Below are 26981 nucleotides of genomic sequence, written 5' to 3' on the forward strand. Positions count from 1 at the left end.
ATGACTCGTTATTCATATTATTCTGTCAAACTGTGTGTCTTTACCCCAGGCTCACAAAGCTCAAAGAAAAATACACCAAAACAGAGACGAAGGAGCTGTCAGAGGATCAGGGAGGATGTTGGTGTACAGTGCACATCCCAAATATAAAGATCTGGACTCTGAACTCGTGGTCCTGTGAGGGCAGTACTGAATGTGACAGAGTTTGGAAGAAAAGTGCTACAGAAGTGCTGAAGCCGCCTGAGCCCGGGGTAAATAACGCTCCCTTCTCTAAAGCGTCTTCACTCTGGTTAAAGTTGTTTTTATTGTACCTTCTCCAGGACCTGAGTCTCGTCCCTCAGGCTGCGGTTCAAGTCGCTCCGAGCGTAGATACTGAAGTCCTCCACCATCATTTTATCGATGAGCTTCTCCAGTTCACACAGCTGAGAGCCCAGATGCCTGAGGGGTCACAAACACGACAGAGTAATGTTTATGTCATTAAGTGAAGCTCTCGCTGCAGATTCTTCATAAAAATATGAGGGGAAAATAAGGTACTTTATGCATAAAAATGGCCAAAATCAGCGATATTTTAGTGACAAACTGTTAATAATGGAATGAGCCATATATTAACCTCTTACCACCCGTTCTGTCCTCTTTGGCTATTATATAGGCCTGTGTAACGCCTCATTTGAAAGCTAAGACCCACAAAACTGATCTTTTACTTCGCATTGTTGCTGTGTTGTTGAGTCACCTTTTATATGATTTTTTATTTTCATTTTTTTTTCATTTTTGTTGAGTTTTTGTCACATTTTGTTGAATTTTTGTCACATTTTTGTTGAATTTTCGTCACTTTTTGTTGAATTTTTGTCACTTTTTGTTGAATTTTTGTCATTTTTTGTTGAATTTTTGTCACATTTTTGTTGAATTTTTGTTAATTTTTTGTAACTTTTTGGTTTAGTTTTTTGTCACTTTTTGTCAGATTTTTGTCATTTTTTTTGTTGAATTTTTGTCACATTTTTGTTGAATTTCCTAATCACCGGTTAGTTAGCATCAGAGGTCCCTATGCTAAAGTGGCTATGCTAGTTAGCATCGAGGCTCCTTTTCCTAACTACTTCCTAATTGACAGACCAATTCAGAAGCATCTTGTCATTACCAATCTGCTCGTTTCGGACGCAGCCGGAGACTCCACTGAAATCTAACATGTAACCACCAGGGGGACGTCTCAGAGACATTAGATTAGATTAGATTAGATTAGATTAGATTTACTTTATTTTATTTCCATGACCAGCAGAAACTTGAGTCTCCAACTAGTCTCCGGGCCGGTGAGACTCTCCCTCTCACCTGAAGCTGTGAATCCCCTGCAGCTCCTGTTGCAGCACCTCCTTGGTGGTGGCGATGAGCTCTAGCGCCCCCACGAACTCGGAGGTGGAGAGGAGCAGCTGCACGGTGGGCTGCGTCTGGTGCACCGCCGCCATGAGCTTCATCTTGTTGTGCAGTTTGACGCAGTTGTTGCGCGTGATGGCGGATCGCAGCGCGCGGAGGGGCCCCTGGCACATGACCCGGTCGATGCCCGCCATGCGCTGCCTCAGGAAGGACACGGCGCGCTGCGTCTCCTGCAGCCGGTCCTGCAGCTCGTGCTGGGACGACATGGCGTGGAAGAAGGCGTCGGAGCGGAGCGAGATCTGCCGCGCGATGCTCACCTCCACCACGTCCAGGTAGTGGCTCAGCTGAAGACACACGGGCAGAACAAGTGAAGACACTGTGGAAGGTTATATGGACTCTATACTTTACTTCTCTTTGTGACCAGTGTTAATTTTGACAACATATTTTATTTTAGTTTTAGTCTCAGTCTTTTGACTAAAATGTAATTTAATTTTAGTCAAGATTTAGTCCAAAAAAAACTTTTCAATTTTAGTCTAGTTTTAGTCGACTAAAATTAAGACTAATTTAGTCGACTTGCATTGATAATATTCATTATAATCATATTAGCTGCTCCACATGAACAAAGCTCAGACCTGTTCATTTGGCAGTGAATTAGGGCCGCAACTAACGATTATTTTGGTAATCGATTAATCGACCGATTATTTTTACGATTAATCGATTAATCGCTTGGCTGTGAAAGGTGCATGGAAATTGTATTTTTTTTCAATTTTTTTATCACATAGAGCTAAAGTGGCGCCGCTTGAGGACACGTGGATGGAGTAAACTTAAAGTAAACCTTTGCAGGAGGCTCTTTGTGCTAATTCTGCTTTCTGATTGGACGAGACAAAGACAGATATTTATGAAATTTACAATGTACAAAACACTGCAGACCCTAACTTTAAAAAACAAAGTAGGTTTTCATCCAAAATACATAATTATGTCTTTTTTGCTCAATTTTAGTCTGTGTTTACTAGAAAGCGATTAATCGATTAATGGAATAGTTGACAACTATTTTAGTAATCGATTAGTTGTCGATTAATCGATTAGTTGTTTCAGCCCTACAGTGAATTTAAATGATATGAGGCTCTTTCAGACGGTCAATAGAAGTTTGGATGATTTTAGTCTCTCCTTTTCATTTTTATTTAGTCTTATTTTAGTCGACTCAAATATCTGGACATTTTAGTCACAGTTTTAGTCTCATGAGAAACTTTTAATTTAGTTTTAGTCCAATTTTAGTCGTCAAAAATATCACTTTGACTAAAATTAAGACTAAATATTTTAGTCGACGAAATTAACACTGTTTGTGACTGACTTTTTCCTGCAGTAGTTTTGAAGAGGCCACGTCTCGGCTGCTCTTTCCTCCGGCGCTGTTGAAATGGGACCAGGGCAGAACGGCGTTAAAGGTCGCGGGGTCGTCCAGGGCGAAGTCGGGCTTCATGAAGATCTATAACGGCGTTTTGAAACAGTTAGATCCATAAACAGGTTCAGACTTAAACATTTCATTTTGGGAGGATTTAAAGCAGAACTAAGTAACTCTTGCCCCTAGAGGCCATAAGCGCAACTGCAGGTGTCGTAGCATGTTGCGATTTTTTTTAACTTATTGTCTGTGAGAGTAAATACTACGCTGACAGAAAAGACAAATGCAAGAAAAGACAATTATACAATAGAAAAACAAACAGATTTTTTTTCCCCCTCAAACTTGGCTGTAAAAACTGTTTAAAGTGACGTTAGCCCGCAGTTAGCTTTGCCCGTTAGCATGTTAGCTTCTTCTTCGTGATTCCATTAGTGTGTATTGGTGGCTCCGGTCCGGTGGCAGTCAAGTTGCAAACATGGTTTTATGTCCAGAGACACCAGGGGGCGATGAAAGACCCTCCAATCATCCCATAAACACTTGTATTACCCCCACAGGGACTACGGGAAGGATTTATTAAGGTAAAGTGCTAAGGTAGTGCTGCTTTAAAAGGGCATTACCTTTGGGACTTGCTCAAGCTCTGAGATGGTTTTATCTGAAAGCAAAAGCAAGATGTTTTTTGTTATTAGATAAGAATGAGACGACAACGATTTTCATTATTACATTATTATACAAAAAATATTACAATTCTCCGTTTATTCACAGAAATTAAAGAGCATTTCTCCAAACCTTTACAGTACATCTAAATATTCCCAAAAAAGAAACATTTACCTTTATTTAACAGTTGTTTTAGTGCAAACCTACTCGCTATAATGTTCAGCTTTCCCCAAATCTGAAAGCTTCTTGACTAGAGAGTTCAGTCTATAGGCCTTAACGCCTCATCTGTAAGCGAGACGGCGTCGTTATCACGGTGACACTTTCTTTGCTCTAATTATGTCACACTTTTGTTTCATTTTTCCAGCTTTTTGTTGGGTTTTAGTTGCTTTTGTGATCATTTTTTTCTGCTTTTCTGACAATTTTTTTCATATTTTTGAACCATTTTTTCTGCTTTTTTAACCATTTTTTTCAGCTTTTGGTCATTTTTTTCTGCTTTTTTGACATTTTTTTCATATTTTTTAAACATTTTTTCTGCTTTAACCTTTTTTTTTCAGCTTTTTAACTTTTTTTTCTGCTTTTTTTTACCAGTTTTTTCTGCTTTATTGACAATTTTTTCATATTTTTGAACCATTTTTTCAGCTTTTTGAACCATTTTTTTCTGCTTTATCGACAATTTTCTTCTGCTTTTTTTTAACCATTTTTTTCTGCTTTTTTGACAAATTTTTCCGTATTTTTTAAACATTTTTTCTGCTTTTTTAACCATTTTTTTCAGCTTTTGAACATTTTTTTTCAGCTTTTTTTTAACCAGTTTTTTCAGCTTTATTGACAATTTTTTCATATTTTTGAACCATTTTTTCAGCTTTTTGAACCATTTTTTTCTGCTTTATCGACAATTTTCTTCTGCTTTTTTTTAACCATTTTTTTCTGCTTTTTTGACAAATTTTTCCGTATTTTTTAAACATTTTTTCTGCTTTTTTAACCATTTTTTTCAGCTTTTGAACATTTTTTTTCAGCTTTTTTTTAACCAGTTTTTTCAGCTTTTTTGACAATTTTTTCCATATTTTTTAAACATTTTTTCTGCTTTTTTAAAAACATTTTCAGCTCTTTAACAATTTTTTTCTGCTTTATTGACAATTTTCTTCTGCTTTTTTTTTTTTTTTACCAGTTTCTGCCACTTTCTTGTAAGTGTTCTATGGCGTTTTTGTAACTTTTTTGTTTGTTTACATCTCGTTTCTCATTTCTATTTTGGCGCTTATTTTCAAGAAGAAAGACAGAGACAGAGCTTTAATATTTAATGTTACCGTGGTTGATGTTGATACTGGAGACCGAGTCCAGGTCTTTGTTGGGGCAGATCGCTTTGCAGCGTTCGTGAATGCGCTCCCTCTAAAAATAACACAAAGACGGCGCATTAGAAACACAAAGACTGGGTGCAGACCTCCGCAAAGGCAAGGTTCCTGTCCCGCAGTGGTTTTTAGTGACTTCATATGCCTGGTGTTTGTACGTTTGACACACGTCTGTCTGAAGGCGTCAGTGAATCAGTGGTAAAATGAATGAAAAACTTTATAGTCATTGTACAGATGGTGGGTTAGTCCTGAGCCGCAGGTTTTTGGAGGTCGGGGAAACCGGAGCACCCGGAGGAAACCTACTCAGACACGAGGAGAACATGCAAACTCCAGGTTCCAAACAATCAGGCCTCACAGATCGATGATGGTACAAAGAAATGGACTCCTGATGAAGTTACCAGCTTATGAGACTTGGGTCCTTCCCGCTATCATACTTGTGTGGCTTAGCTGCGAGTCTCACCCGGATACCTCCTTGTTCTTTCCCTGTTTTGCTTCATGTAGCGCAGTGTTTCAGAAGAAGAAATCTGTGAATTTGTACGTCTCAAATGCCGCCTCAGCTAGCTGTTTGTTTACTCCTTTTCTTTTATCGATTTAATCTGTTTTCTTGTAATTTTATGCAACTGTGAAGCACTTTGAATTGCCTTGTGTATGAATCGTGCTCTACAAATAAACTTGCCGTAGGGCTGCTCGATTATTGAAAAAATAATAATCACGATTATTTTTGTCATAATTGAAATCACGATTATTCAAACGATTATTTGTTGCCTTTAAAAAAATCCATCAAAAAAGTGACAAAAATCCATCAAAAAAATGACAAAAATTCATCAAAAAAATGACAAAAAAACAACAGAAAAATGACAAAAATTCATCCAAAAAAAAGACAAAAAAACATCAAAAAATGACAAAAATCCATCAAAAAAGTGACAAAAATCCATCAAAAAAATGACAAAAATCCATCAAAAAAATGACAAAAATCCATTAAAAAAATGACAAAAATCCAACAAAAAAAATGACAAAAATCCATCAAAAAAAAGACAAAAATCCATTAAAAAATGACAAAAATCCATCAAAAAAAATGACAAAAATCCATCAAAAAAAGACAAAAATCCATTAAAAAAATGACAAAAATCCAGCAAAAAAATGACAAAAATCCATCAAAAAAATGACAAAAATCCAGCAAAAAAATGACAAAAATCCAGCAAAAAAAGGCAAAAATTCAGCAAAAAAGTGACAAAAATCCAGCAAAAAAGTGACAAAAATTAAAAAATTGAAGAAAAAAAATTGAAAAAAAAAGTGAAATTTAAAAAAAATAAAAAAAATAAAATAAAATTAAATATAATTTAATAATTGCGATTATGCTAATTTTGTAATCGCTTATTGTTGTAATCGAAATCGTAATCGATTTTCGATTAATTGCACAGCCCTAACTTGCCGTGCTGCTTTTGTAAAGCCGGACCTGAAGGCTCCGGAGCCTTTGATGTGTGAGAAGCTGCAGAGCCGTGGGAGGTTCGAGCCGAGCCTCAAATGTGAGGTGCCTTTTAGAAAAACAGCCTTTGCCCAAACTGCATTTTCAGTGAGAGGCGCTAATCTGTGGAATTTAAATCTTTGACGGGATTTGGCATCTTCAAAAAAAGTGTGAAATCATGGACGTGCAGCAGAATTGCTCATGTGTGTTTCTGTCGTCTTTTGTACTATGTGCAGTTCAGTGTCTGTAAAGGTCGTCGTCCTCTCATCCACTTTTAACATGTTTTGTACTTTTCATTGTTTTAAAAGAGGGGTATTATGCTTTTTCCAGTCCCATAGCACCAGTCTATATCACACTACAATGATGACAAACCTTCTGTTGGTCTGTAAATGCAGTAAATTAGAATAACTGCCTTGTATAAAATGTCTCTCTCAAAATGGCTGTAGTGAATGTCTTGAAATAGGCCTCTGTCTCTTTAAGAACCTCTGAGCCTTTAGACACGCCCCCTCCACACGCTGTCTGTGGCATCAGTGGGGAGGGGGTTCTGCTGAGGAGCAGTGGTCGGTTACTCGGCTGGTGACGAAAGCTCGGAGGCGTCTCCAGGAGGTGGGGGCGTTCCTAGGAGGACTCAGGCAAACCTATCCCTAAAATGGCCATCAGAGTTTTTACAGATTACTCAGAAATACGTGAATGTGCCAAGACAACACTTCAGCCATGTTTTTAATGAGGGAGTGACAGAATAACATGATGGAAAGCTTGAAAAAGTCAATTGTGCATAATACCCCCTCTTTAAATCTAGTGACAGGGGTTGCAAATTAGCTTCTACAATAAGCACTATGATTCACACATCCGGCTTATTCTAACGTATGTCTATGTTTTTGTATCCTTATCACATGAATAAAATTTAAATGTTTGAGATTCAAATGTCGACTCCCACTGGTGCAGAGTCGCCGTTTGGCAAGACACTTAAGCCACGGTGCCTCAGTGTGAATGTGGTGTGTGTGAGTCATTTATTTCCGTCACTCTACATGAGGGCAACTGCGGCAAAAATCGTAAAAGTTCATGATTCAAAAAAATACTCTTAAACCATAGGGTTTTGTACAAGTCTATTTATGGGCAGAACTGATACGGCCCTAGAGGGGAAGAGGATATACATGTTTAGACTCGTGTTTCCTGTCATGTAGACCGGCCATGGTTTACTCCTGGTTCATTCAAGATATTATTGAGGGTCAATGCAAGACGACGGAGAGGAAACGCCCGCCTCCGCCAAAATCTTTTAAGACCCGAGAGGCGCATTCACAGAGGAGTGGCGGGATAATTCAGCCTTCTGCTTTTGAGAGGAATTAACCCCTTAACTCCCACCTGAACTGAGCACATTTTCTCCAGTTTGGCTTTACCCCAGTCCAAAAGCTTCTGGGGAAAAGCTGTGAAAAAGCAACAAAACTGAGACGAAAACAATGATGGAAATGTGACAAAAAAGTGACGAAAAATGGATGAAAAAGTGGCAAAAATGTCACAAGAAATTGACAAAAAATGGACAAAAAAATACAAAAATGTGACAAAAATGTGACAAAAAAATGAAAAAAATGACAAAATGTGACATTCCAAAAATGTGATTAAAATTTGACAAAAAATGACAAAAATTTGACCAAAAAAATGAAAGAAAAAAAATGAAAAAAATAAAAAATGGAAAAAAATGTGACAAAAAATGACAAAAAAATGTGACAAAAATGTGACAAAAAATGACAAACATTTGATAAAAAATTGATGAAAAAATGACAAAAATGTGACAAAAAATGACCAAAAAAAAAAAAGACAAAAATGTGATTAAAATTTGACAGAAATATTACAAAAAATTTACAAAAAATTTACAAAAAAAAATAAAAAGGACAAGAATGTCAGAAAAAATGACAAAAACATGACAAAAAAATGACACAAATGTGACTAAATGTGACAAAAAATGACAAACATTTAATAAAAAATTGATGAAAAAATGACAAAAATGTGACAAAAAATGACCTAAAAAAATGACCTAAAAAAATGACCTAAAAAAAATGACCTAAAAAAATGACCTAAAAAAATGACCTAAAAAAAAATGACAAAAATGTGATTAAAATTTGACAGAAATATTACAAAAAAAATTTAAAAAAAAAGGACAAGAATGTGAGAAAAAATGACCAAAAAAATGACAAAAAAGTTACAAAAATGAGTTGAATACCCAACAAAAAAATCTGATGACCTGAGGAAAAAGATCCTCTCGGTTCAGGCGGGAGTTAAGGGCTTAAACAAACAGGCAAACTTTATTACGAACCACTCCGAGATGTTTTTTATGTAACCGTGAGGCATTTTGAATGACCTCATGTACAAACTGTGCTCTACAGATAAACTTGCCTCACGCCCTCAGCCTCCGAAAGCACAGAGACTCTTCGATCTCCCCATGGCTGAGCTTTACCTGAGCCGTTTCCAGCAGGTACGGCCGGAAGTCGTCTCGGGTGATGGAAGGCAGGTGGGAGCAAGGCGCCACCTCTGTCTCGGTGAAGTCCAGGCCCCATGTTTTGGTGAAGAAGTCGGACTCTCGTTTGGCGAGTCGTGGGTCGTTTAGAGCCGCGGGAAGATTCACCTTCGAACTGTAAACTGTCCAAGGCTCATGCTCCGCCACGACCGACGGGCCGCCGCACAGACCGCGCCCCTCACCTGAGAAACAGGAACAGACATGTCATTATTATCACTAGAGCTATTAGCACAACTTCTTTAATATTTCCCAACGCATCATTTACAACTGTTACTACTTTCTTTGCTACTTTTCTAGTACAATGTCTAGACTGCAGTGCTGCTCCTGCATCCAGCTCTGAATACAACAGGTTAGGGCTGTGCAATTAATCGAAATTCGATTACGATTTCGATTACAACAGTAAACGATTCAAAAATTAGCATAATCGCCAAAAAACGATTGAATTTTTTTTTTTCAATTTTTTTTTTTTTCTTTTTCAATTTTTTTTTTCTTCAATTTTTAATTTTTTTTTTCTAATTTTTAATTTTTGGATTTTTGTCACTTTTTTGCTGGATTTTTGTCATTTTTTGCTAGATTTTTGTCACTATTTTTGCTGGATTTTTGTCACTTTTTTGCTGGATTTTTGTCACTTTTTTGCTGGATTTTTGTCTTTTTTTGATGGATTTTTGTCACTTTTTTTGGTGGATTTTTGTCTTTTTTTGATGGATTTTTGTCTTTTTTTGCTGGATTTTTGTCATTTTTTGCTGGATTTTTGTCTTTTTTTGCTGGATTTTTGTCTTTTTTTTAATGGATTTTTGTCACTATTTTATGGATTTTTGTCACTTTTTTGCTGGATTTTTGTCACTTTTTTGCTGAATTTTTGTCTTTTTTGATTATTTTTTGTCTTTTTTTGCTGGATTTTTGTCACTTTTTTGATGGATTTTTGTCACTTTTTTTTTGCTGGATTTTTTGTCACTTTTTTGCTGGATTTTTGTCTTTTTTTGCTGGATTTTTGTCACTTTTTTGATGGATTTTTGTCACTTTTTGATGGATTTTTTTAAAGGCAACAAATAATCGTTTGAATAATCGTGATTTCAATTATGACAAAAATAATCGTGATTATTATTTTTTCAATAATCGAGCAGCCCTACAACAGGTCGTCAATCATCACATACAAAGATGACTGAATAACATCTTTTTGTACTACGATTGTACTATATCATCAACTGAGAAACTAGGGATTTTAACCCTGGTTACACTGGCCTCTATAAAAGGATCTGAAAAAAACATTTCCAATTAGAATGAATGTCAAACACACACACAGAAAACTATGATGAATTCTAAGCCCTACTTAAAAGCATCAGCTCCCAGTCCTTCCAGGGTTTCGCAGCATTTTTTGTGCTTGTTGCGGTAAAATGCCTCATTTCTGCTTAAAACAATATATTTCTAAACAAAAATGTCATTTTTCCTTGTTATTTACATCTGTTTTTACCAAAGAGAATCTGGGGAATAATAAAAGACTTACAATATCAATTATTTTAGATAATTGTATAGATAAAAACAGAACCATGTGCGCCCCCCCCCCCTCTCGTCTCCTCCGCTCAGCTGCAGAAAGTAGGCGGGGCAAACAAGCACCTGCCTGTTTCTGTGAGCGTCTGACTCCGCACAAATCTGATCAAATAGAGCCATGAATGAGAATCCGAGGAGAACGGACCAAAGGACGAATGTCTGTTTATTTCACACACAGAGTAAAAGCACCAGCCCCTCACACACGCCACCACATCACGCACACGCAGCGTTTATCTGTCAGATAAAAGCCCATATCACCAAATAAAGATCCAGTCACAGAGAAAAGCGACGCGGACAGAGCTGTAGGAGATCCATTTCATCACACAGCGGCTCACGGGATTCTGGAAAAGTCCCCACTGATTTCGCTACGACTTCTTCAGTAACATGGGCTACAGTAGCTTTGAGGAGAAAAGGTTCACTTGCTGTCAAATGCAGTATATCCCACCCACTAAAAGGTGCAAAGAAGTAATAATCTGCATTACTAACATTGCCAGTCATTGTTCTACCAGAGAAAGAGCGGTCTGTGAACCGGGGCGTCTCCTGTGGGTCGTACCTGTGGGCTCCTTGGGGCAGACGTCCGGCAGAGAGCGGACCCTGAACCGAGGATCGTCTCGTTCTTTGTGGTAGATCCCGACAGCGCGCCGCGGCGCCGCGGGAGAGCTGCGGCTGGAGGCCATGGCATGGGCGCTCGGCCCTCAGACTCTCAGCTGTGGAAATGTGGGAAATACAGGGGTTAGGCCTGAACAAAGATGTGAGAAACAACAAAGATAGGACCTACTCATCTGTAAATACAATCCCGCTGTTGTTCTATGGCAATTGCTGTCGTCTTACCATATCTTACCTTTTATTATTTATCTTATTTATGTAATATTCTTACGCATGCCCCCCATAGGCTTATAGATTAAAGTTCTACAGCTTATTTTTATCTAGATTCTGTGTTATAGGTTTTATGTTGTTTTTATTGCCATGGTTTGTGAACCTGTTCTCAAACCATGGCAATAAAAACTATTCTGATTCTGATTTACAGGACAATACAAAATATACTGTAATATTTCTGTGAGTCACACAAGGTCAAAGCAAGACGTCAACGGAACCAAGTTATCTGAGTTTGGGACACGTTGCCTCATGTCTGGACTGACCCTTAGACTGAACTTAGTCTCTCTTGCTCGATTACCAAGTTTGATCAGATGAGCTTGAAAAAAACTTCTTGGACGAGATTCAAACGACCCGGTCCAGCTGACATCCCTGAAAACCTCAATTACGATGGAAAGCTGACTAAGTTAAGTTAAGTTAAGTTACACGGTATTAACCTGTTACCACCCGCCTAAACCAAATGCATTCTGTCCTCTTTGGCTATTATATAGGCCTGTGTAACACCTCATTTGAAAGCTAAGGCCCACAAAACTGACCTTTTTCCTTGCGTTGTTGCGGTGTTGTGTCACCTTTTTTATGTTTTTTTTTTTCTTTCTTTCTTTTTTCATTTTTGTCACATTTTTGTTGAATTTTTGTCATTTTTTTGTTGAGTTTTTGTTGAATTTTTGTTGAATTTTTGTCATTTTTTTGTTGAGTTTTTGTTGATTTTTTGTCATTTTTTTGTTGATTTTTTTGTCATTTTTTTGTTGATTTTTTGTTGATTTTTTTGTCATTTTTTTGTTGATTTTTTTGTCATTTTTTTGTTGAGTTTTTGTTGATTTTTTGTCATTTTTTTGTCATTTTTTTTGTTGAGTTTTTGTTGATTTTTTGTCATTTTTTTGTTGATTTTTTTGTCATTTTTTTGTTGATTTTTTGTCATTTTTTTGTTGAGTTTTTGTTGAATTTTTGTCATTTTTTTGGGAGTTTTTGTTGATTTTTTGTCACATTATGTTGATTTTTTGTCATTTTTTTGTTGAGTTTTTGTTGAGTTTTTGTTGATTTTTTGTCATTTTTTGTGGAGTTTTTGTTGATTTTTTGTCACATTTTGTTGAATTTTTGTCATTTTTTTGCGGAGTTTTTGTTGATTTTTTTCCACATTTTTGTTGATTTTTTGTCACACTTTTGTTGCGTTTACATCCTTGTTTTCTTCTCATTTTTTGTGGCTGTTTTGGTGCTTTCTTCCCCAAGAAGCTTTTTGATTTGGGTAAAGCCAAACTGGAGAAAATGGGGTCCGTTCAGGTGGGAGCTAAGAGGTTAATCTCAGTAGAGACACATGTTCTCTGCATTTACCCCATCCTCAGTGTCGCATTGGGGGCGACATGGAGGAGCCGTGAGCTGTTATTCTACTTTTAATCAGAATCGCCATTGTTTGAGAACAGGTTCACAAACTGGCAACTTTTCTCGGTTCAATCGTGCAACAGGAAACGCACATAAGACATAAGTTAGAAAGCCAAGCAATAAAAGGATTGATCACTCAGCTCAGCGTCGAGACAATTACATTAAACGTTTGGTCTGACAAATGAATAAATGGGCTCAGTGTTTAAAGACAAATCGCATCTTCTGAAATCAATCAACTCCTTACAAAGCAGTGGTTGTCAAGCTGCATTCCTTTGGCATTTGTTCATGGCGATTGTTCCAGTGGGGGAAGTTAATTCTTTCAAATTTGATTCTCTCATGAGTTCGGGACTCGAGAGGTAAAGCCGAATTTGCTATTCAAATACAGACCAAGAAAACACAGACGGTTCAGGGTGTATTCTACATTTAATATTCTTTAGATTTACAAAGTGTGGAAGTTTCTGTCATTCAGAAAGACAGCAGTTTGACAGGTGCTAGTAAACAACCTGTCCAGAACACAATTTATTATGCCATTTCTGCGCAATTTTTTGTTGTAATAATTAAAACCGATACGTGGGGCAAATATTTGAGTGCCTCACTTATAAACGTAGGTGTTTATTTCTTTGTGTCAGCCTTAAAAATGCAATGTTTATTCATGACAGTCGGTGGCTAATGCTAAGCTAAAGTCCTCAGCGGTTACACGTAGAACGGCTAAAGCTAAATGCTAACTGCTACATTTTTTTACGCTTCGGGCTGAATAAATGTGAAATAAAATCAGTGTCGTGATGCTGGCGGTGGTACCTGTTTACTGGAGCACCGCACCCGTCCTGTCCCGTCCTCAACATCCCAGGAGTGTGGAGAAAACCCGGGGTACAATCCAGAGACTGTAAAATCACTCGACTGTCGGCAACAGTTAGCTCCACCGGTACACACGGACCATCATGCACCGCGCGAGACAGAGCGGCCGGAAAAATAAACTCCTAAATAAAATAAAATAAATAATAATTATAATAATTATAATAATAATAACAATAATAATAACAATAAGAATAATAAGAATAATAAGAATAATAATTAATAAAAACATGACAAAAAAGTGACACAAAACGGGCCGGAAAAATAAACTCCTAAATAAAATAAAAATAAAAATAAAAATAAAAATAAAAATAAAAATAAAAATAAAAATAAAAATAAAAATAAAAATAAAAATAAAAATAAAAATAAAAATAAAAATAAAAATAAAAATAAATCAATAATAAAAACATGACAAAAAAGTGACACAAAACGGGCTGGAAAAATAAACTCCTAAATAAAATAAAATAAATAATAATGATAATAATAATAATAATAATAATAATAATAATAATAATAATAATAATAATAATAATAATAATAACAACAATAACAATAACAATATTAATAATAATAATAATAATAATAATGATAATAATTATAATAATAATAATAACAATAAGAATAATAACAATAATAATTAATAAAAACATGACAAAAAAGTGACACAAAACGGGCTGGAAAAATAAACTCCTAAATAAAATAAAAATAAAAATAAAAATAAAAATAAAAATAAAAATAAAAATAAAAATAAAAATAAAAATAAAAATAAAAATAAAAATAAAAATAAAAATAAAAATAAAATAAATAAATAAAAACATGACAAAAAAGTGACACAAAACTGGCCGGAAAAACAATAAAAATGTGACAAAAACGTGACAACAACGTGACAATACGGCCTAATATATCCGGCCTATGAGCATGGCATCGGTTATTGTAACAATGCTTCTTGTTCTGTCCCTATCAAATAAACATATAAATAAATAAACAACGTGACGAAGGACGACAAAGAACAAAATAAGCCACAAAAGCGCAAAGAACAGCAATGAAAAAAAGCGATGGAAAAAGCCACAAAACCCGACAAAAACATGGCAAAAACAGAGACGAAACAACATAGCAAAAATGTGACCAAAAACACGGCGACAACGAGACAAAAAGGTTACGATCACTTTTGTAGGTCTTAGCTTTCAAATGAGTCATTACACTGTTGCTCTCCAGTCGAGAAGCTTTTAAAGATTTGGGTAAAGCCGAACTGGAGAAAATGCACTTGTTTAAGGGGCGCGGAAATTATATTCTCGAAAACAGAATAAATATGAGAAAGGTTTTGCGTCATCTTAAAACAAGTGCTCGTACAGAGGCTGATAGCGCAGAACGACAGCCACATCACCCGGGCAGGTCCGTGATGCCTGGCCTCAGGTAGACTGATGGTTGATGTGTATCATATGGAGGGGCATCTGACATAACACTTATCAAATACACTGTTGACTCATCACAAAAAAATAAAAATATTAACTTATATCCTCCGCCTTAACCTCTTAACTCCCGCCTGAACCGAGAGGATCTTTTTCCTCACGTCATCAGATTTTTTTTCCATCATTTTTTTGTTGGGTGTTTTTCATTCACTCATTTTTGTCATTTTTTGGTCATTTTTTTGTCATTTTTTGTCACATTTTGTCACATTTTTGTCATTTTTTGTTATTTTTTTCCACATTTTTGTCGTTTTTTTAGTCAATTTTTTTTTATAAATTTTTTGTCATTTTTTGTCACATTTAGTCATTTTTTTGGTCATTTTTTTGGTCATTTTTTGGTCAATTTTGTGTCAAATTTGTGTCCTTTTTGTCACATTTTTATCACATTTCTGTCAATTTCTTGTCATTTTTTGTCAATTTTTTGTCATTTTTTCGTCAATTTTTTGTCAATTTCTTGTGACATTTTTGTGACATTTCTGCCACGTTTTCATCATTGTTTTCAACTCATTTTTGTTACTTTTTTGTCATTTTTTTTTGTCATTTTTTGTCACATTTTTGTCATTTTTTTTCAAGTTTTTGACCATTTTTTTTGTAATTTTTCGTCAATTTTGTATCAAATTTTTGTCACATTTTTATCACATTTCGGTCCATTTTTTGTCATTTTTTTGTCCATTTTTTGTCATTTTTTCGTCAATTTTTTGTCTATTTCTTGTGACATTTTTGCCACATTTTCATCAATTTTTCATCACTTTTTCGTCACATTTCCATCATTGTTTTCGTCTCAGTTTTGTCGCTATTTCCACAGTTTTTTTTCCAGAAGCTTTTGGATTGGGGTAAAGCCAAACTGGAGAAAACGTGCAGCACATTTCTCCACTTCTGCTTTACCCAAATCTTAAAGCTTCTTGACTGGAGCTGACCGCCATAGGCCAGAGTAACGCAATCTAATTTTTGTCACTTTTTGTTCCACTTACATCGCTTTCTTGACATTTTTAAAACAATTATTACTATTATTATGGCTTTTTTGGGTCACCTTTTGACGCCTTCTTTCTTACCTCTCGTTTGTGTTGCCATTTTGACACTTTTTTTTTTTTTTCCCCCAAGACTCTTTTAGATTTGGGTAAAGCCAAACTGGAGACAAAGTGCTCGGTTCAGGTGGAGGTTAAGAGGTTGATTTCTTTACCTAATCACTCATTATTAATTTGATCATCACGCAAAACATAACACTTTATTTTGTAGGCACGTGCGCACTGACGCCACTGACGCCACTGCCGCAAACGCTCAAAACTACCGCTCACTGCTCCGTCCACGCGCGCGCGGTCATTTCCCGACTTCATTCAGAGCAACAAACACCTGGATCTCTGCTCTGAAGGAAAATCCCAAGTAACCAGAGGATCCAACCTTTGCAAGACAGGTAAGTGTTCTTTCATCAGTAAAAGTCCCATAACTTTCTGACAGAGCAGCGTGTTATTATTATTTCTGTGTCACGTAACTTATACAAGGCGCCAACTCCTGTGTAAACATTGTTCTACTTTTTACTTTAGAACTCGTTTGTCGCGTTTGTTCCAGTCCTTTGTCCTTATTTTCACATTTTTACTCTCACTAGACACTTTTTTACATACAGTAAAAAGTAAACATGATTCACCTATTCTTAATGTACAATGGCCAGTGGGCAGAAAAGCCGGTGTTAATGCCTGAAAACTACCAAAAGTTATATTATTTATATTTTAGACTTGGTTAAGGTAAAGTGAGACAGGACTTTATTGATCACAGTGGAGAAATACTGATATAAGTCTGGTTTAGACCTGATCTTATCCTGGTTTAGACCTGATCTGAGTTTGGTTTAGAGTCTTTAGACCTGATCTTATCCTGGTTTAGAGTCTTTAGACCTGATCTAAGTCTGGTTTAGAGTCTTTAGACCTGATCTAAGTCTGGTTTAGAGTCTTTAAACCTGATATAAGTCTGGTTTAGAGTCTTTAAACCTGATCTAAGTCTGGTTTAGAGTCTTTAGACCTGATCTAAGTCTGGTTTAGAGTCTTTAGACCTGATATAAGTCTGGTTTAGAGTCTTTAGACCTGATCTAAGCCTGGTTTAGAGTCTTTAGACCTGATCTGAGTCTGGTTTAGAGTCTTTAGACCTGATCTAAGTCTGGTTTAGAGTCTTTAGACCTGATCTAAGTCTGGTTTAGAGTCTTTAGACCTGATCTAAACCTGGTTTAGAGTCTTTAGACCTGATCTGAGTTTGGTTTAGAGTCTTTAGACCTGATCTAAGTCTGATTTAGAGTCTTTAGACCTGATCTAAGCCTGGTTTAGAGTCTTTAGACCTGACATAAGTCTGGTTTAGAGTCTTTAGACCTGATCTAAACCTGGTTTAGAGTCTTTAGACCTGATCTAAGCCTGGTTTAGAGTCTTTAGACCTGATCTAAGTCTGGTTTAGAGTCTTTAGACCTGATCTAAGTCTGGTTTAGAGTCTTTAGACCTGATCTAAGCCTGGTTTAGAGTCTTTAGACCTGATCTGAGTTTGGTTTAGAGTCTTTAGACCTGATCTAAGTCTGATTTAGAGTCTTTAGACCTGATCTAAGCCTGGTTTAGAGTCTTTAGACCTGATCTAAGTCTGGTTTAGAGTCTTTAGACCTGATCTAAGCCTGGTTTAGAGTCTTTAGACCTGATCTGAGTTTGGTTTAGAGTCTTTAGACCTGATCTAAGTCTGATTTAGAGTCTTTAGACCTGATCTAAGCCTGGTTTAGAGTCTTTAGACCTGATCTAAGTCTGGTTTAGAGTCTTTAGACCTGATCTAAGTCTGGTTTAGAGTCTTTAGACCTGATCTAAGCCTGGTTTAGAGTCTTTAGACCTGATCTAAGTCTGGTTTAGAGTCTTTCGACCTGATATAAGTCTGGTTTAGAGTCTTTAGACCTGATCTAAGCCTGGTTTAGAGTCTTTAGACCTGATCTAAGTCTGGTTTAGAGTCTTTAGACCTGATCTAAGTCTGGTTTACAGTCTTTAGACCTGATCTAAGCCTGGCTTAGAGTCTTTAGACCTGATCTAAGCCTGGTTTAGAGTCTTTAGACCTGATCTAAGTCTGGTTTAGAGTCTTTAGACCTGATCTAAGCCTGGTTTAGAGTCTTTAGACCTGATCTAAGTCTGGTTTAGAGTCTTCAGACCTGATCTAAGTCTGGTTTAGAGTCTTTAGACCTGATCTAAGTCTGGTTTAGAGTCTTTAGACCTGATCTAAGTCTGGTTTAGAGTCTTTAGACCTGATCTGAGTCTGGTTTAGAGTCTTTAGACCTGATCTGAGTCTGGTTTAGAGTCTTTAGACCTGATCTAAGTCTGGTTTAGAGTCTTTAGACCTGATCTAAGTCTGGTTTAGAGTCTTTAGACCTGATCTAAGTCTGGTTTAGAGTCTTTAGACCTGATCTAAGTCTGGTTTAGAGTCTTTAAACCTGATATAAGTCTGGTTTAGAGTCTTTAGACCTGATCTAAGTCTGGTTTAGAGTCTTTAGACCTGATCTAAGCCTGATTTAGAGTCTTTAGACCTGATCTAAGTCTGGTTTAGAGTCTTTAGACCTGATATAAGTCTGGTTTAGAGTCTTTAGACCTGATATAAGCCTGGTTTAGAGTCTTTAGACCTGATATAAGTCTGGTTTAGAGTCTTTAGACCTGATCTAAGTCTGGCTTAGAGTCTTTAGACCTGATAAAATCCTGGTTTAGTCCTAGTTTAGCCCTGTTTTACGCACAGTACACAATAGCCTGCTATATCCCATGCTCAGTCCTGTTTCTCTCCTCATTGTCCGTCCACGTGCTTAAGAACTCGCACCGGTTACTTCCTGGTCGCGTCGGCTCGTCAGTATTTGTTGCGTCACATGTTTCCGGAAGAGCCAGTTTTATTACTCACCGACCAAAGCATGTACTTGTACTCTAATTACCATGTCTATTACTCGGGCTGTGACTGTAAACGACAGATACACAGTACATTTTTGGGCCCAATATTTATCAACGGAACTGTGTGTCCTTGTATTTCATGTTTATTGATAATTGTGTAACATTTTCATATATAATAATCTTTTCGAAAAGGTCCAGTGTCATTTCTTATTCGAGGTCGACCGTCATGGGTTTTTCTAAGGCTGATGCCGATTTTGGGGGATTTTTTATTGGCCGATGTCGATATTTTTGGTTGATATTTTCCAAATGTCTATAATCCTGTGTGTGTCCTGTGTCAGCAGGGGGCGCTGTATTGGGGTAGAGGGCTCATATATTTCATAGGTGCTTTAGAGGGAGCTTGTTTGAAAGACAAAAATCAGCAGATTCCAAAAAAGAAAAAAAAAAACATATCCGTCTGTCTGTCTATCACGATAATTTCTATATCAACTTATCGATGAATAAACAACAGATAACCATGTTTCGGTTTTCTGGGCTTAATATTTATCATCTGTACATTTATTATAATTTGTACCTGTTTTTTTCTTTGTAAAACTTTATTTTTTGACTGAAGCAAATTGGGTTTACCCTAAATTAGACTAGATAAGTAAAGATCTGATTAAGCACTTTTAAAGCAAAGGTTTACTGTAATTTATAGTATCATTAGAGTCAATAATATCATTTATCACAATATTTTCCTGCACCAATATATCGATATTCAAATTTGTTGTCGTAACAGACCTATCTCTATCTCTTTTGATTCCGAAATTACAAGTAAAAGTCTGCAACCGAAAACTGTGTAATTACGACCTGTGAGCGATTTGCACCGTGGTGTTTCTCCACTATGGCCAAAGTGGTTTAAAGAGGGGGTTTTCTGCTTTTGTCAGTCACACAGCACCAGTCTATATCTCACTACAATGATGACAAACCTTCTGTTGGTCTGTAAATGCAGTAAATTAGAATAACTGCCTTGTATAAAATGTCTCTCTCAAAATGGCTGTAGTGAATGTGTTGAAATAGGCCTCTGTCTCTTTAAGAACCTCTGAGCCTTTAGACACGCCCCCTCCACACGCTGTCTGTGGCATCAGTGGGGAGGGGGTTCTGCTGAGGAGCAGTGGTTGGTTACTCGGCTGGTGACCAAAGCTCGGAGGCGTCTCCAGGAGGTGGGGGCGTTCCTAGGAGGACTCAGGCAAACCTATCCCTAAAATGGCCGCCATCAGAGCTTTTACAGATTACTCAGAAATACGTGAATGTGCCAAGGCAACACTTCAGCCATGTTTTTAATGAGGGAGTGACAGAATAACATGATGGAAAGCTTGAAAAAGTCCCCCCCCCCCCCCTTTAAAGGTCTGACTGTGCTCTTTCCAATGCAAAAACGGGAAGTCTCTGTCACGTTCGGTTCCAGAGATATTAGCCTTTTTTCTGCCTATATCGGCCGATATTGTAAAATACTCAAATATCGGGCCGATATATCGGTCGACCTCTAATTTTTATGCTTTAGTGTTTGTTTTTGTGGCCTCAACATATCAAATTTTGTGATGACAGGGCTAACTACTAATACTACTATTTTACCCAGTGCGTCATTTATAACTGTCTTTAAATGCAGATGGTAGTATGGAAGTATAAGTATCGTTAATTTAAAAGAAAATGACGAATGTAAATCTAAGGTATTTGGCTTCGGCTCAGTCAAAAAAAAAAAGGGTAGAATTCTGGTTCTATCAGATATTTATTTTCCCCCCAATCATAAGTAAGTGCCTTATTTGTCATCGTACAACGACATAGCGTTCAGGTGTTAGTCCTGAGGAGGTCTGGATAGTGTCCAGAGGAAACCTGGCTGCCTTCAGTCTCCTCTGAAACAGTCTCAGAGCGTGGTGTCCTGCACTGGTCAGCTCCTCCTCCTTCCTCTTCCTCCTGCGCAGCTCCCTCCGCTCCACAGTAGTTTTTCACTAGCTTCTGGGAAGAGCCCAGCAGATGTTTTATTCTCCAGTGAACGTCCATTAGCCAGAACGATAGAAGGCATGTGTGGCTTAGCTGTGAGTCTTGCCTGGGTACCTCCTCGTTTGTCCCTTTCCTGTAGCTCCTCTTGTGACGCCTCCTCTCAGTGTTTCAGGAGCAGACATTTTTAAAAGCTTCTTCTTCAGGACCATCAGGAACTCTTTGCAGTAAAAAAAAATCCACTGAACCTAGGGCTGTGCAATTAATCGAAATTCGATTACGATTTCGATTACAACAGTAAACGATTACAAAATTAGCATAATCGCAAAAAATCGATTATATATATATATATATTTTTTTTTTTCAATTTTTTTTTTCAATTTTTTTTTCTTATTTTGAATTTTTGGATTTTTGTCACTTTTTTTGATGGATTTTTGTAATTTTTTGCTGGATTTTTGTCACTTTTTTGCTGGATTTTTGTCTTTTTTTGCTGGATTTTTGTCACTTTTTTGCTGGATTTTTGTCATTTTTTGATGGATTTTTGTCACTTTTTTGATGGATTTTTGTCATTGTTTTTGCTGGATTTTTGTCTTTTATTATGGATTTTTGTCACTTTTTTGCTGGATTTTTGTCTTTTATTATGGATTTTTGTCACTTTTTTGCTGGATTTTTGTCACTTTCTTGATGGATTTTTGTCATTTTTTGCTGGATTTTTGTCTTTTTTTTGATGGATTTTTGTCATTTTTTTGCTGGATTTTTGTCTTTTTTTTGATGGATTTTTGTCATTTTTTTTGCTGGATTTTTGTCACTTTTTTGATGGATTTTTGTCATTTTTTTGCTGGATTTTTGTCTTTTTTTTGATGGATTTTTGTCATTTTTTTTGCTGGATTTTTGTCACTTTTTTGATGGATTTTTGTCATTTTTTCTGCTGGATTTTTGTCTTTTTTTTGATGGATTTTTGTCACTTTTTTGATGGATTTTTGTCATTTTTTTGATGGATTTTTGTCACTTTTTTTGCTGGATTTTTGTAATTTTTTTGATGGATTTTTGTCTTTTTTTTGGATGGATTTTTGTCTTTTTTTTGCTGGATTTTTGTCGCTTTTTTATGGATTTTTGTCACTTTTTTTATGGATTTTTGTCACTTTTTTGCTGGATTTTTGTCACTTTTTTGCTGGATTTTTGTCACTTTTTTGATGGATTTTTTTAAAGGCAACAAATAATCGTTTGAATAATCGTGATTTCAATTATGACAAAAATAATCGTGATTATTATTTTTTCAATAATCGAGCAGCCCTAACTGAACCTCCACAAATACAAGACAAAGACGTACAAAAGTATCCGGTGAAGCAATGTGAAACACAGAAACCACAAATGCTCACACGAAACGGCAAAACATGCAGCTGTACCAGGAGAGAGGGAGGTTGCTGCCTGTTTAGTCGTCGTCATAGACAAACTGTGCAATATTTCCAATTTATATCGAATTAAAGGGAGACGAACGACGAGTAAAAAGTTTGCTTTGATAAAACATTTGCATCACTTCTTCTTCTTCTTCTTCTAAGTAAAAATCAAATGCTGCGTTGTCTATTTTTAGGAAAACCAACAGGAAACATGTGGAATGAGAAGAGGCCGTCTCCTCCAGTCGATCGGTGAGTCGTTGTAAAGCTGTAAAAACAGTTTGTGCAGTATTGGATCGTGTAGTTACTGACTGTATTTGATCGTGTAGTTACTGACTGTATTTGGATCGTGTAGTTACTGACTGTATTTGATCGTGTCGTTACTGACTGTATTTGATCGTGTAGTTACTGACTGTATTTGATCGTGTAGTTACTGACTGTATTTGATCGTGTAGTTACTGACTGTATTTGATCGTGTAGTTACGGACTGTATTTGATCGTGTAGTTACTGACTGTATTTGATCGTGTAGTTACTGACTGTATTTGATCGTGTAGTTACGGACTGTATTTGATCGTGTAGTTACTGACTGTATTTGGATCGTGTAGTTACTGACTGTATTTGATCGTGTAGTTACTGACTGTATTTGATCGTGTAGTTACTGACTGTATTTGGATCGTGTAGTTACTGACTGTATTAGATCGTGTAGTTACTGACTGTATTTGGATCGTGTAGTTACTGACTGTATTAGATCGTGTAGTTACTGACTGTATTTGGATCGTGTAGTTACTGACTGTATTTGATCGTGTAGTTACTGACTGTGTTTGATCGTGTAGTTACTGACTGTATTTGATCGTGTAGTTACTGACTGTATTTGATCGTGTAGTTACTGACTGTATTTGATCGTGTAGTTACTGACTGTGTTTGATCGTGTAGTTACTGACTGTATTTGGATCGTGTAGTTACTGACTGTATTTGATCGTGTAGTTACTGACTGTGTTTGATCGTGTAGTTACTGACTGTATTTGGATCGTGTAGTTACTGACTGTATTTGATCGTGTAGTTACTGACTGTATTTGATCGTGTAGTTACTGACTGTATTTGATCGTGTAGTTACTGACTGTGTTTGATCGTGTAGTTACTGACTGTATTTGATCGTGTAGTTACTGACTGTATTTGGATCGTGTAGTTACTGACTGTATTTGATCGTGTAGTTACTGACTGTATTTGATCGTGTAGTTACTGACTGTATTTGATCGTGTAGTTACTGACTGTATTTGATCGTGTAGTTACTGACTGTGTTTGATCGTGTAGTTACTGACTGTATTTGGATCGTGTAGTTACTGACTGTATTTGATCGTGTAGTTACTGACTGTGTTTGATCGTGTAGTTACTGACTGTATTTGATCGTGTAGTTACTGACTGTATTTGATCGTGTAGTTACTGACTGTATTTGGATCGTGTAGTTACTGACTGTATTTGATCGTGTAGTTACTGACTGTATTTGATCGTGTAGTTACTGACTGTATTTGATCGTGTAGTTACTGACTGTATTTGGATCGTGTAGTTACTGACTGTGTTTGGATCGTGTAGTTACTGACAGTATTTGGATCGTGTAGTTACTGACTGTGTTTGATCGTGTAGTTACTGACTGTATTTGATCGTGTAGTTACTGACTGTATTTGGATCGTGTAGTTACTGACTGTATTTGATCGTGTAGTTACTGACTGTATTTGATCGTGTAGTTACTGACTGTATTTGGATCGTGTAGTTACTGACTGTATTTGATCGTGTAGTTACTGACTGTATTTGATCGTGTAGTTACTGACTGTATTTGGATCGTGTAGTTACTGACTGTATTTGGATCGTGTAGTTACTGACAGTGTTTGATCGTGTAGTTACTGACAGTGTTTGATCGTGTAGTTACTGACTGTGTTTGATCGTGTAGTTACTGACTGTATTTGGATCGTGTAGTTACTGACTGTGTTTGATCGTGTAGTTACTGACTGTATTTGATCGTGTAGTTACTGACTGTATTTGATCGTGTAGTTACTGACTGTGTTTGATCGTGTAGTTACTGACTGTATTTGATCGTGTAGTTACTGACTGTATTTGATCGTGTAGTTACTGACTGTATTTGATCGTGTAGTTACTGACTGTATTTGGATCGTGTAGTTACTGACTGTATTTGATCGTGTAGTTACTGACTGTATTTGATCGTGTAGTTACTGACTGTATTTGATCGTGTAGTTACTGACTGTATTTGATCGTGTAGTTACTGACAGTGTTTGATCGTGTAGTTACTGACAGTGTTTGATCGTGTAGTTACTGACTGTGTTTGATCGTGTAGTTACTGACTGTATTTGATCGTGTAGTTACTGACTGTGTTTGATCGTGTAGTTACTGACTGTATTTGATCGTGTAGTTACTGACTGTATTTGATCGTGTAGTTACTGACTGTATTTGATCGTGTAGTTACTGACTGTGTTTGATCGTGTAGTTACTGACTGTATTTGGATCGTGTAGTTACTGACTGTATTTGATCGTGTAGTTACTGACTGTGTTTGATCGTGTAGTTACTGACTGTATTTGATCGTGTAGTTACTGACTGTATTTGATCGTGTAGTTACTGACTGTATTTGATCGTGTAGTTACTGACTGTGTTTGATCGTGTAGTTACTGACTGTATTTGGATCGTGTAGTTACTGACTGTATTTGATCGTGTAGTTACTGACTGTGTTTGATCGTGTAGTTACTGACTGTATTTGATCGTGTAGTTACTGACTGTATTTGATCGTGTAGTTACTGACTGTATTTGATCGTGTAGTTACTGACTGTATTTGATCGTGTAGTTACTGACTGTATTTGATCGTGTAGTTACTGACTGTATTTGATCGTGTAGTTACTGACTGTATTTGATCGTGTAGTTACTGACTGTGTTTGGATCGTGTAGTTACTGACTGTATTTGATCGTGTAGTTACTGACTGTGTTTGATCGTGTAGTTACTGACTGTATTTGATCGTGTAGTTACTGACTGTATTTGATCGTGTAGTTACTGACTGTATTTGATCGTGTAGTTACTGACTGTATTTGATCGTGTAGTTACTGACTGTATTTGGATCGTGTAGTTACTGACTGTATTTGATCGTGTAGTTACTGACTGTATTTGATCGTGTAGTTACTGACTGTATTTGGATCGTGTAGTTACTGACTGTATTTGGATCGTGTAGTTACTGACAGTGTTTGATCGTGTAGTTACTGACAGTGTTTGATCGTGTAGTTACTGACTGTGTTTGATCGTGTAGTTACTGACTGTATTTGGATCGTGTAGTTACTGACTGTGTTTGATCGTGTAGTTACTGACTGTATTTGATCGTGTAGTTACTGACTGTATTTGATCGTGTAGTTACTGACTGTGTTTGATCGTGTAGTTACTGACTGTATTTGATCGTGTAGTTACTGACTGTATTTGATCGTGTAGTTACTGACTGTATTTGATCGTGTAGTTACTGACTGTATTTGGATCGTGTAGTTACTGACTGTATTTGATCGTGTAGTTACTGACTGTATTTGATCGTGTAGTTACTGACTGTATTTGATCGTGTAGTTACTGACTGTATTTGATCGTGTAGTTACTGACAGTGTTTGATCGTGTAGTTACTGACAGTGTTTGATCGTGTAGTTACTGACTGTGTTTGATCGTGTAGTTACTGACTGTATTTGATCGTGTAGTTACTGACTGTGTTTGATCGTGTAGTTACTGACTGTATTTGATCGTGTAGTTACTGACTGTATTTGGATCGTGTAGTTACTGACTGTATTTGATCGTGTAGTTACTGACTGTATTTGATCGTGTAGTTACTGACTGTATTTGATCGTGTAGTTACTGACTGTATTTGATCGTGTAGTTACTGACTGTATTTGGATCGTGTAGTTACTGACTGTATTTGATCGTGTAGTTACTGACTGTGTTTGATCGTGTAGTTACTGACTGTATTTGATCGTGTAGTTACTGACTGTGTTTGATCGTGTAGTTACTGACTGTATTTGATCGTGTAGTTACTGACTGTATTTGGATCGTGTAGTTACTGACTGTATTTGATCGTGCAGTTACTGACTGTATTTGATCGTGTAGTTACTGACTGTATTTGATCGTGTAGTTACTGACTGTATTTGGATCGTGTAGTTACTGACTGTATTTGATCGTGTAGTTACTGACTGTATTTGATCGTGTAGTTACTGACTGTATTTGATCGTGTAGTTACTGACTGTATTTGATCGTGTAGTTACTGACTGTATTTGATCGTGTAGTTACTGACTGTATTTGATCGTGTAGTTACTGACTGTATTTGATCGTGTAGTTACTGACTGTATTTGATCGTATAGTTACTGACTGTATTTGATCGTGTAGTTACGGACTGTATTTGATCGTGTAGTTACTGACTGTATTTGGATCGTGTAGTTACTGACTGTATTTGATCGTATAGTTACTGACTGTATTTGATCGTGTAGTTACTGACTGTATTTGGATCGTGTAGTTACTGACTGTATTTGATCGTGTAGTTACTGACTGTATTTGATCGTGTAGTTACTGACTGTATTTGGATCGTGTAGTTACTGACTGTATTTGATCGTGTAGTTACTGACTGTATTTGGATCGTGTAGTTACTGACTGTATTTGGATCGTGTAGTTACTGACAGTATTTGGATCGTGTAGTTACTGACTGTATTTGATCGTGTAGTTACTGACTGTATTTGGATCGTGTAGTTACTGACTGTATTTGATCGTGTAGTTACTGACTGTATTTGATCGTGTAGTTACTGACTGTATTTGATCGTGTAGTTACTGACTGTATTTGATCGTGTAGTTACTGACTGTATTTGGATCGTGTAGTTACTG

General features: G+C 36.6%; 2 protein-coding genes across 2 annotated transcripts in view; one reads left to right on the forward strand and one right to left on the reverse strand.

Annotated features, from left to right (window-relative positions):
- vps54 (VPS54 subunit of GARP complex) overlaps positions 1 to 13457 on the reverse strand; it is a 39815-nt gene extending 26358 nt beyond the window's left edge. The window contains exons 1-8 of the mRNA XM_079553523.1: positions 13323 to 13457; positions 10828 to 10981; positions 8667 to 8908; positions 4708 to 4789; positions 3370 to 3404; positions 2711 to 2842; positions 1318 to 1703; positions 309 to 435 (exon numbers count right to left, since the gene is read on the reverse strand). Coding sequence (XP_079409649.1) covers positions 309 to 435; positions 1318 to 1703; positions 2711 to 2842; positions 3370 to 3404; positions 4708 to 4789; positions 8667 to 8908; positions 10828 to 10951 — 1128 coding nt within the window. The 5' untranslated portion in view covers positions 10952 to 10981; positions 13323 to 13457. The remainder of the gene's footprint in view (positions 1 to 308; positions 436 to 1317; positions 1704 to 2710; positions 2843 to 3369; positions 3405 to 4707; positions 4790 to 8666; positions 8909 to 10827; positions 10982 to 13322) is intronic.
- Positions 13458 to 16179: 2722 nt separating this feature from the next.
- LOC306960920 (equilibrative nucleoside transporter 2-like) overlaps positions 16180 to 26981 on the forward strand; it is a 40688-nt gene continuing 29886 nt past the window's right edge. The window contains exons 1-2 of the mRNA XM_079553527.1: positions 16180 to 16259; positions 22280 to 22334. Coding sequence (XP_079409653.1) covers positions 22297 to 22334 — 38 coding nt within the window. The 5' untranslated portion in view covers positions 16180 to 16259; positions 22280 to 22296. The remainder of the gene's footprint in view (positions 16260 to 22279; positions 22335 to 26981) is intronic.

Source organism: Gobius niger (genome assembly GCF_951799975.1).
Source record: "Gobius niger genome assembly, chromosome: 3".
Lineage (NCBI taxonomy): Eukaryota > Metazoa > Chordata > Actinopteri > Gobiiformes > Gobiidae > Gobius > Gobius niger.